Source organism: Apus apus, chromosome 24 (genome assembly GCF_020740795.1).
Source record: "Apus apus isolate bApuApu2 chromosome 24, bApuApu2.pri.cur, whole genome shotgun sequence".
NCBI lineage: Eukaryota > Metazoa > Chordata > Aves > Apodiformes > Apodidae > Apus > Apus apus.
Window position 1 is genome coordinate 2,446,893 of NC_067305.1, and position 11,593 is coordinate 2,458,485.

The 11,593-nt window shown below is 49.2% G+C and overlaps 1 protein-coding gene across 1 annotated transcript; it reads right to left on the minus strand.

Moving 5' to 3' along the window:
• Positions 1-4,397: 4,397 nt before the first annotated feature.
• NFILZ (NFIL3 like basic leucine zipper) lies at positions 4,398-5,297 on the minus strand. The gene has a single exon (XM_051639967.1). It carries the CDS (start codon positions 5,295-5,297, stop codon positions 4,398-4,400), a length of 900 nt encoding a protein of 299 aa, XP_051495927.1.
• Between the last annotated feature and the right edge of the window lie 6,296 nt (positions 5,298-11,593).

The window sequence follows — 11,593 nt, forward strand, 5'->3', positions numbered from 1 at the left end:
GCTTTGCCCTTCGAGGTGCACCCAGGGGCTCCCCAGTCTGTCGTGCAGCACCTTGAAGGCAGCATCTGTTTCCAGAAGTCATTGCTAACTTTTCCTTCATCACCAATGATTCAGCTCTGGTCCTCAGCCTGAGCTAAAGGTCACCATTAACTCATGCTCTTAAGGGAAGGCTCTGTAGTCATCTCTCTGCCTAACCCTGCAAAGGTGTGAAAACCAGTGCCTGGAATGCATGTGAGCTGTTGGGGGTTTTTGGCAAAAGCATCAAGCTCTGAATGCAAAAGGGTGGTGAGACCTTGAAGTGCTGCCCAGGCTTCACTTGGCTGCAGGAAGGGCTTGGGGGTTGTTGTCCCATGGATCTTCCTCAATGCTTGGCACCCCAACTTCTCAGCAGAGGGAGGAGGTTGCTCTGCTCCAGCTGCCCACCTAGGCAGTTGCCCTTCTGGTGGGAAGCAGTTTGGAATCCCTGCAGCCAGGGAAGAGAATTGAAGCAAAGTCTCTCATGTCTTGGGGAGAAGAGCTGAAATCACCAGCTCCAACCCAAAACAAGAGGCTGATACTTAGGTGCCATTTCTTCTGCTGCTGGTTGTGCTTTGGGATGGAAGTGTTCATGGTGGCTGTGCCTTGGGGCAGTCTGGGCTGGCTTGGAGCACCAGGACGTGGTGGCCAGAGAAGGTCCATGCTGGGCCCATGGTTGTGGTCCTGACCTCAGGGAAGGAGCAAGCAGAGCTTGCTGGGCTGGGCTGGGCTCCCGGGGACATGATGCTCAGGCTCAGGGGTGCAGGTACCAGGGGAGAAGCCTTGTGTCTCAGCCCTATTCCTGCCCCAGAAGCTGCCCAGGGCTCAGTGATGATGGGAAAACCCTCATGCCTGGAGGAGGGGAGCAAGCAGCAAGGAGGGGCTGTCCTCCTGTCAGCTGGCACCCTGAGAAAACTACATATTTTAGGTTATAAATGAAACAACTCTGCCTCAGGGAGCTGCAAAACAGAGCAACTGTGCAGTGCAGGCCTAGATTTAACAGCTCCTGCCTTCTAATGTCCTGCCCAAGTAACTTCTCCGTTTCACCTCTGCCCTAAGAGGAAACATCACCAAGTGCTGCTGAGAAACACAAGCCCCTGATTGCCAGTGCAAATAATGATGATATGGCATCCTGGCTTGTGTGAGAAATAGTGTGACCTGCAGCAGCAGAGAGGTGATTGTCCCCCTGTCCTCAGCACTGGTGAGGCCACACCTGGAGTGTTGGGTCCAGTTTTGGGCACCTCAATTCCAGAGAGATCTCGAGGTGCTGGAGCGAGGACAGAGGAGGGCAAGGAAGCTGGGGAAGGGCCTGGAGAATCCATCTGATGAAGAACCCTTGAAGGAGCTGGGAATGTTTAGTGTGAGGAAGAGGAGGCTGAGGGGAGACCTCATCAGTCTCTACAACTACCTGAAAGGTCATTGGAGAGAGGTTGGTTCTGGTCTCTTCTCACAGGTCATTAGTGACAGAACAAGAGGGAAGGGCTTCAAGCTGCACCAGGGCAGGCTCAGACTGGACATGAGGAACAATTATTCCACAGAGAGAGTGGTCAGAGACTGGAACAGGCTGCCCAGGGAGGTGGTGGAGTCACCATCCCTGGGTGTGCTGAAGGGTGGTTTGGATGTGGTGTTGGTGGAGATGGTTTAGGGGAGAACTTTGTAGAGCAGGGATGATGGTTGGACTGGGTGATCCCAAGGGGCTTCTCCAACCTGAATGGTTCTGTGATTCTGTGATTCTATGATTCTATGTGTGGCATTGATTTAAAAGTTTAACCATGGTTTGAATCAGCAGTGTGATCTTAAATGCCAGTGGGTACTGAATGAGGCTGTTGCTTTTGACCTTTCTGCTCTGGTGGGTAGAGAAATAAAATACCAGAATCAGTTTCCAAAGAGATATAGGCAAGAGGTATCTTCCTTGCCTCCCCTCTCTTAAAACATGCACATATTTTTAATTATCTAACACTCACCTTAGCAATTAACCAGCTTGAAAACAACGTGAGATTACTTTGGAACTGGTTAGTGAATTAACTTGTAACCCTGAGCAGGAGTGGAAATAGGTCAGGTCCCTTCCAGGCAAGCCTGGCAGGTCTCACCATCTGAAACAATCAGCACAGTAATGGCTTTTATTTGAAGATGCTATTAAATGTGTAACCTGGAGATGGGCTAATGGGTGGAGATGGCTGGATCTCCCCTGGGTGCCACTAGGAAACTCTCTGGGACAAGGCAGCAAAGGAGAAAGGCAAGTGTGGAGGGAGGGGAACCACCCTCCCCAGCCCCTCCAGGCAAGTGGCCCCAGAGGGGAGGGAAAGCAAAACCTGGAGCATGAGAAATAGTGGTGAAGGGGCTGTAGGATGAGCCAGGGGTGGGGCCAGGGCTGGTTCATCTCCCACATTTCCATGCTCTCCTGCTACATCCCACACGCAGGGTGAGCTGACCCACCAACCCACCCCACTGTCCTCTCCCAGCCACCTGCTGTGTCCTGCAATAGCAGCAGGCACAGGAGGCCAGAGAAGGGCCCTGCAGGGAGGTGACAAAAACTGGTGCAGCTGATCCAGAGTAGGGGGGGGGGGGGATGCAATTTTTCTAGCAAAATAATTTCTAAGCTTCTTCCTATGGGCCGGCCCTACCTGTTCAGAGGGCAAGTGAGGACAGAGGGAACAGGACAGGAAATGAAATCACTTGTGGTTTCTTTTGATCAGAAAGCATGACTGCACCAAGTTTCACACCCTGAGGAGGGGTTGCAGGCTCTGGTTTCCCTGCCTGCCAGTGAGTACAGCAGAGCTGCCCCCCTGGTGCTGCAGCCCAGGGGCTCTGGCCTTGGCAGCCTGAGGGTCTGCCCATTGCTCTGATCCCAGCACAAAGGTGCCCGAGATGGGCGGGCAGCAGGTTTGACCCTGGTGGGGTGTCACTACAAATGGTGGTGAGCTGTGTGAGCCCCCAGGCACAGCCCCTCAGCCAGCACAGCAGCAGCGTGGGAGCTGCAGGACAGCTCCGTGGTGGGGAGCTGAGGGTCCTAGTGTGAGCACCTGGACACAGAAACCACATTTCTGGAGAGAGGGATGGAGAAGGTGTGTGTCCCACACCTGCTCCACGTGCAGCCTGCAGGGCAGGGACCTGTGCTCCTGCTGGGCAGGACCTCTCTCCATGGAGTGTGGTCATCACACTGGCTGTGCCTGAAAAGGAAAGCTGGGTGCAGAGACAGTCCCAACAGGCCAGCACAACTTTCACAGCTTCTGGAAACAGAATTTTATTAGGCACAACATGTTGATAGACCTCCCCAGTACAGCTGTGCCCCATGTACAGCTCCCCTTAAGGACCCCCCTTTCCAAACTGATCTGAGGGCTCATTATATCCCATGTCAGGTAGCACAGTTTGTCCTTTTACATGGCTCATTGCTGGTGCATTTCTTCATTAGCTATAAAATGATTTCTAGAAAAATACTCTTGACAATTTCCTTAGTTTTCCAGAGTCTGAAATTTGAGAGAGGAGAGTGTAACATGGAAAGGAACAGGGTGGTCCTGTGAGCAGCAGAACTGGTGAAGCAGAGATTCCCAGGGGTCTGAGCTTGGATGCTGAGCTCCCCCTGTCATCTCTGGGTTCCAGTAGAGCTGAGCAGGTTTTCTATCAAATATGGAAATAATGTTTTGGAAAATACCTTCTTTAACAAGTGGAAGTAAATCTAAAATACTGTTTGTGTTTCAGTAAACCCCAAATATTTAGTCCTCCAAAACAATCATTGCAAAGATAAATGAAACTGTCTCCTGGAGAACAATGTGGCTGCTCAAATAGAGAGGTCATTCTCTCTGAATTATGATAAACTGGGAATAAAATGGACTGAGCTCTGCTCTCATTTCGTGCCAGCGTAAATCTCCTTTGTATCACTGTCCCTTTTTCTTGCTCCAGACAGCTGTGGGATGCAGTTGTTTCCATCAACAGTTTCCCATGTCAAGCAATTAAGACTTCAGGAACATTTGTGAGGATGAAGGTGGTGATGAAGCAAAGGTATTTAAAATGGCAGCTGTAGTTGTCCTACCTGGGGTGGTCACCACTTCCACCGTCTTAGCCTCTTCCTGCCTCTGGTACCTTCACACCTCAAATTTAGCCTGGTTGGTGAGCAGAGCAGCCAGGTGAAACTCAGACTTTACTCACCCTGTGACGACAGGGTCTGGCAGGTCTCCCCCAGCAAGAGAACATCGTGGGCAGCTGCAGTTGTGCTGTAGTGATGCAGCCCAGCCCCATCAACTCCCTCATCATTTATGCAAAGCAGAGAAAATGACTTCCCCCTTTGAAGCACAAGACACTCCCCCCCCACCCCTTCCCCTTCCAAACCCTTCATGTCTTTGGAAGGTCTTGCATGGCCCCAAGTGGGATGGTCCTCTGCTGCTTCAGTGGGAGTCCAGGCCACTCTCCTCCAAGCTGCTGAGGGCTTTGGTCTTAATCCTGAGCTTGTGAGGTAGGGCAGCAGAGCTTCGGCCCTTTGGGTGATCTTCTGCAGGGCAAGACAGGCTGCTCGGGGTTAGAGGAGAAATTTTGGGGACTTGTTGCTCATCATCTTCATCCGAGACAGCTGTGGTGCTTTCTTTGCTCATCGCAGCTGGGCAGGGGGAAGGGCACAAGAAGCAGGCACTGCCTGGCAAAGGCAAATGGAAAGCATACTTGTCTGGGCAGTGGTAATTGAGGAGTGGGGAGCAAACCGTGGATCTGAAGGCTGCATCAAGCCTCTTTGACTGCTGAAAGCCAGGTCTGTCCACGGGCGCTGGCTTTGAGTCACAGCCAAGGATGTTCCTGGATGAGCCAAAGGTTTTGCAGGAGAAATCAGCTGGCTCCAGCACTGCTGGCACGAAGCTCTTGGCTGTGAAGAAGCAGGACTCCCCAGCGAAGGGCTCAGCCTCGAGGCGCGGGGAGGCCGCTCTGCGCCCCCTGAAACAAACCCCCAAGAAGCCCTGGAGGGACTGACCCTGGTAGGTGCTGGCGTCTGGGCTGAGGAGCCCGAAGCGCAGCTTGAGGGCCAGCAGCTCTGTCCTGAGGAGGGCATTCTCCTCGCTGAGGGCGGCCAGCTGGCTCTCCATGGCGAAGTCGTTGAGGCGCCGCTTCTCCCGCGAGCGCTTGGCGGCCTCGTTGTTCTTGCGCCTCTTCTCCCAGTACATGGTGTCCTTCTTCTCCTCGGGCATGAACTCCCGCTTGCGGCGGGAAGGACCGCTCGCCCTGCCCGGGAGCAGCTGGGCTGGGCTCTGCAGGAGAGCCAGCTCACCGTCAGAGCTCCGCGGTGCCAGGAAGGTTTCCATGGTCAGGGGTGCAGCCGGGGGTTCCTGCCGGAATTAGAACGTACAGCGTTACCACCCCAGGGGCTGGTAATTAGTGCAACGGCAAATTCATGTCGCCGCGGGATTGGTTTCTCTCTGCTGCAGTCAGGTCAGGAACGCTGAGGACAGGACTGTGCAGACATGTCATCTGATGGACTCCTGGGGTGCACTCAGAAAGAGCGTGGCCAGCAGGTCAGGGAGGTTCTCCTGCCCCTCTGCTCTGCCCTGGGGAGGCCTCACCTGGAGCCCTGTGGGCAGGTCTGGGCTGCCCAGGTCAGGAAGGACAAGGAGCTGCTGGAGAGAGTCCAGCCCAGGGCACTGAGATGCTGAGGGGGCTGGAGCATCTGCCTGGGAGGAAAGGCTGGGAGAGCTGGGGCTGCTCAGCTGAGAGAAAAGGAGGCTGAGGGGGGATCTGGTCAGTGCTGGTGAATATCTCCAGGGGGTGGCAGGAGGATGGGGCCAGACTCTGCTCAGGGGTGCCCAGGGACAGGACAAGGGGCAATGGGCACAAACTGGAGCACGGGAGGGTCAAGCTAAACATGAGGAAACACTTCTTTCCTGTGGGGGTACCAGAGCCCTGGGACAGGCTGCCCAGGGAGGCTGTGGAGTCTCCATCCCTGGAGACATTCTAAACCCACCTGGACATGTTCCCATGGGATCTGCATCCCCATCTCATGGGGATGATCAACCCCATCTGCTCTGGCAGGGGGTTGAACTGGATGATCTCCAAGGTGACTTCCAACCCCACCACTCTATGACCCTCAGCTATTTCTGTCGTTCTGGAGCCAGGATTTCAAAGCCCTGCCAGCACAGCACTCTGCTCACATCTCCCCAGCGCCTGCAAACTGCACCAAGGGAACCAGAACCAGCTCCATGACTGAGCAGTTACCAAGTGCGTATTTTGCCAACTCAGAGAAGAGTCACAAACACTTTGCCAAACTAACTTCAATCAAGATAATAAAAATTACTCTCACATCCTACCTTATCTCCCACTGATCTGCAACTGCCTTACAAAGGAAATAAGTCTCAGTGCCCTGTTTCACAGATAAGGACGGCTCAGGGAGCAGAACTGATTTACTTCAGTCGCACGCCCTGGCAGCTGAAGCAGGATTACAAACCTACTGCATCTACTCAGTCCCCGTGTTCCCCTAAAATCCCTGATCCCACTCTGGAAAGATGGATTTGATGAAGTTTGTGATTTTGAAGGGCCCGTTAAGCAAATGTGGATGAACACCACCAAAGTGCTGTCCAGGAGCTTGTAAGTCTGAAGACAATGTGAAGATAATGACCATGGCACGTTCCTGACTATGGGAAGAAGGCAGCAGAGAAGACCAATGATACTGTCCAAGTTTTGGATTAAATGATTAAGAGATCACACTCCAGACATCCCCAGCTAAGATACAAGCTTCCTGTAACATGAGGAACTTCCAAGAAAACCACACCAGCCCTCCTGTCTCTGGGCAGACTGGAAGGGATTGTGCTGGTCTAGTGTGTGTGTCCAGAAGAAGGCACCTGTGTGTGGTCACCTCAGACACCTTCTGTACTTCACCAAGACCTAATGTGCTTAGCATGACATATAGCTTACCCTGAAGTAGTCACATTTGATCATCTGAGCAACCTGGACCGTTGACTGTAAGAAAGCCCAGAATGACTAATTCCGATTTGGATCTTGCAGGCATCTCAGGTTGGGTGAGAGGAATCACATCCTGTGAGCCTAACTTTAGTTTTGGGAAACTACTTTGGAGAGTCAAGAGGAGCCAGCTTGTTATGGCAGCTCTTCAGGATGGATAAGGAAGGAGCAGAGAAAGGACCCCACTCAGAAATGCTTCACTGCTGGACTGCTCAAGACCTAGGTGCCACCTAACAAAAAGCTGGGCCAGAGGGGGCAGCCAGCACCAAGCCTGACACGTTATCACCTCAACAGGATTACCCAAAAATGGTAAAGGGCACAATTGTTTCACTTTGATTAGCAACCAATGCACAGAAGCTTTGGTATTTGCCACGTTTCAGTCCCCACAGCCCTTGCACAAGGTCCTTCATTTTAGCCTCAAGATTTCATGACTGTTGGGAGCCACAAAGACCAACACACAAGGAGGGATGAAGATGCCCTCCACCCCGCCGGGCAGGTTGCAGGACACTTTGTCAGCACTGCAGTGCACTCATGGCTCACCAAGCAGCTGGAATAATGATCGTACCTGTTCATACAACTGCAAAGTGCTTCTCTGACTCATGGGGACAACACCACCAAGGTTCCTGGCAGGGCTGGTCAGAGGGTTGGGGGCAGGAGGGCCGGCTGATATTTTAAGTTGAAAACTTTCTCCCCCCCTCAACTTCCAGGGGAAAAAAAAAAAACAACAATGTTCCAGGCTGAAAGTTGCCCAAACTCTGAGGCAACAAAACGGACATAGCATCCACAAGCCAAGCATTATTCAGTTTTTAGCTGGCAACATTCAGTTTGAGCATTTTTTGCTTTCAAACAGCTATTTAGGAATCAAATGAAATGGACATATTCAGGGCTACAGGTGAAGTGAGGAGTCAAACTCCTTCAGAGAGGAGTGTAGGTGCCTGCAGTCAGAGGCTGTGAGCTTGTGAAAATCTGGTGTGTGACCTTGCTGAAAATGAAGACAGGTAATAATCAGCAGGACTAACAGCCAACGTTCTTGCTAAATCAATTTATTGCATGAGTGACATTAATCACTCTTTTCTTGACAACTGATAATCATCTACAAGAGGAAGAGAGAATTAAAAATGATTCAGGACATCCCTTTGGGCAGGAACTCTGGGCATGTTTCCATATGTCCCTGTGAACACAGAGGGGCACTGGTTCAATGAAGGACATAAACAGAAATTATGAAGAACCTTGCTGGGTTTCTCCACTTCACACCAACACTAATCCAAAGAGTTCACACATCTGTGAAAAAAAAATAATAAAAAAAATCCCAACCCCTAAACAAGGTGGAGTTGTAATTTACATCTAAAGGTTTTGAAGACTTGTCAGTGTTGTTCACTTTCCAAGTTTCACATAAAAGACCACATCTGAAGGGGCTGGTTTTCCAAGAATGACTAAGGAGTTCTTAAGAATCATAAAGAGGGAAAAATCTGCAAGCAAAGTACTCTCTTTGGTTTCCTGCACAGCTCTTTCTAAAATTCAGATCCCTTGTTAAGGTACCTCAAGGTAGAACCCAACAAATGAGGCATAAAAAGATCACAGGAGGAGTTTGAAACCTGAACAATATGAGAATGTGAGAAAAGGAGTCCCATCACGTGCACAAGGAGTTACATAGAGCAGAAATGTGAACCCTGAGCCTAAAAATGCTCATCTTCTGTTGAAGCTATTTGGTTAAATAACCTGCTGCTTGCAGATAATAACAGCTATTTATTTTTACAGATTTCGAGCCCTCCAGGATCAGCAGGTTGTCATCAGCTGTGATCTCTGCACACTGCAGACCTGCAACCCAGCCAAATCCACACCTCTTTGCTGTCTGGATTGGCTCAGTGTGACCCGAGTTTTGTTCTGGTTTCAACTGGGACCAGTTCCATCAAAGTATTCTCTGCCCAAACCAATGTGATTTTGTGATTAAACACATTTGGAAGGCATTTGTTTTGATTTTGCCACAAGTCTTTGCGATCTCAAACAAAGGTGCTGAGAGTAACTCAAGACCAAAACAGAGAATATCCTTTAGCATGTATATGTTTGGAGTAACTCCTCCTGCTTTTGATCAAAATTACTTCTCATGTCAAAGCATCAAAGGGAGAATTTCAGTGAGTGTATCTGTGGTTTCTGACAGCGTCAAGAGGCAGAAATATGCTATTGTTTCAGGGCTTAATCACTTATCAGGAATTTTTCAGGTTAGTATTTGACGTGACTTCTTTTTGAATGAGTCAAAGATCAACAGTTGGTTTTTTCACTGTGTGAATTTATCTCCCACATTGGGTAAAAGTAGCTTGTTTTCTCCCCGTCCTTCTCTTGCTCCTGGTGCCTGTCAAAAGGAGATCCTAAAAGTTTCAGGGTTGCTGTAACCAACACTCGCTGCTCAATCTAGCTGAGAGATATGGGAAAGGCTCAGAAAAAGAGAACAAAAAAGTAAAGATGAACCTGAACTCCTCCTTCCAGCAAACTCATCTCAGCACATGTTTATCCTTCCTACATCTGTTGGATCCCTCACACTCTAATCCACCATGCCAAGGTGGGAATTTCCTTCAGACCCCACCTTAATGCTGTGTGAAGTGAAGCAGATGGAGGTGAAATAGTGAGAAGGAAGGGTCAGGCCAGGACAAGAGGCAAGGTCAAACCAGAGGGAAAGCAGAGTGACACTAATTTGGAGGTGGGGAAGGCTTGGAAGGAGGTTGGGTGTGAAGTGGGACGTAGGGGCAGTTCTTATCGGAGGCAGGATCTGGCCTTTTAAGGGCAAGGAATGAAGATTTAGCTGGGCCAATATGTGAACGCATCAAGTTTTAGGCCACAGAGTCTAAACTCAAGCTGTTATTTGTACCTGCAGGCCACAAAGTCACACATATACCCACACGAGTCTTTGGGCTCCATGTGAACACAAACTCCAGCAATCAAGCACAGCCAGTGAGACACAGCTTGTACCCACAAGGTTGAGTGGAAACATTAATATTAGTACTGGTGGTAGAAGCTGTCTGGTCAACTTCATTATGCAACCAGTGTTTCCTTAGTGCATTGGTATCTACTGTTTCTGTGGCTATAAACACAGAAGACAACTATTAACATCCTGCCAGAACATCAGCCATGCTCTGGATTATCTGCAACCTGAAGAGAAAGCATCAAGAATATTTTACAATGATGGAGTTTCTTCATTTTTCACCTCTGATTTGCACCAAAGCTGCTAGTTTTGTTCAGATAGAACATCTTGCCAGAGCCCTACTTCTCTAGAGAAGCCTTGAACTTCACCAGTCTCTTACCCTTCTGAGCAGGTAGAAAGCAAGCCACGATTTCATGTAATGACTGTTAAATACATAAAGATATGCAATAAAAACTACCCTTATCAGTTCTACAAGGCAGCTGTGAAGGGCTAAATGTGTAACGTCCTAGTTTAATGTGGCACTAAATGATTTACACCCCTGTGAAAATGAGGATATATTTAGGTTTTTATACACGTACTCTGCCTACCTGGTCAAAGATCCTAATTTCTAGTAAAACCACTTTCCTCCCACTAAGAGAAGATCATGTTGGGGCTCAGGCTTCAAAGATTTGGTTCAGACCTATCTCCCTTTCTTTTATCTCCACCCTGAGCAGCAGATCAGAGCAGACTCCGATGAATTGTACTTTCCAGCAGGTTGTACAAAGCCCTCCAGGAGAACCTGACATCTCACAGGAACTGATCACTGCAGATCTCCAAGATGATGTGCACTTCTCTTCAGTCAAAACACTCTGCCTCGTGAAACAGCTGGTGGATCTCACTTTTCTAGGAACCTCAGTCGAGCCCTCAACCTTCAGATGATTCATTTTTTTTCCCCAAGGATGTAGTAAAATCAGAATAGATAATGTAAAGGGCAACCAGAACAGCCAGATGCAGAACAGCTGAGGTAACAGAAATGCTAACTCAATATTTTTACAAGAATAAAGAAGATAAAGGTCATCGAGTCCAACTCCTCTCTCCTCACAGGGCTACATAAAACTAAACCATCTGCCAGGGACAGATTGCAGCACATACTGTAATACTTGATTTTCAACATAACTTTAAACAAGCAAAGGGAAGAAAGCTTCCAATTTTCTTTCCATAAAACACATCATTCTGATATGAAATTAACGACCCCACAGACAATTTTTTGACCAAACTTTGATTCCCAGCTTCCTCAAGGCACTCACTTCAGCAGCAACACCCATAGGAGCCAATCCGTAGAAACACCACTGGAGTTTGGCTAAACTGGGAATAGAATTTAGGATTTATGGAGTTGAAATCAGCACAAAGTTTGAGCCGAGCTACCCTTGCTCTACGCTAATAGAAAGGAACTTGACAGCTGCCTATTTTTTCACTCTTAAATGATCTCATCCAAAACTAAATCACAACCCAGCTGTTCATCTCAAGCCACCATCAGTACCTAACCCACAGGAGTTATTCTGAATTAACACTGATAAAATGAGTTAATAAACAGGCCCCAGTGAGCACGGCATGATTTACAACAGGAACCTCTGAAAACTCCTACCAAGAACCCTGCGCTGTACAGACACTGCACTGCAAGCACCTGAGGGAACAAGCTGTGATCCCTGCTGCTGCTTCCTCATCAAGATTAAAAATAAGGGGATATTTAGG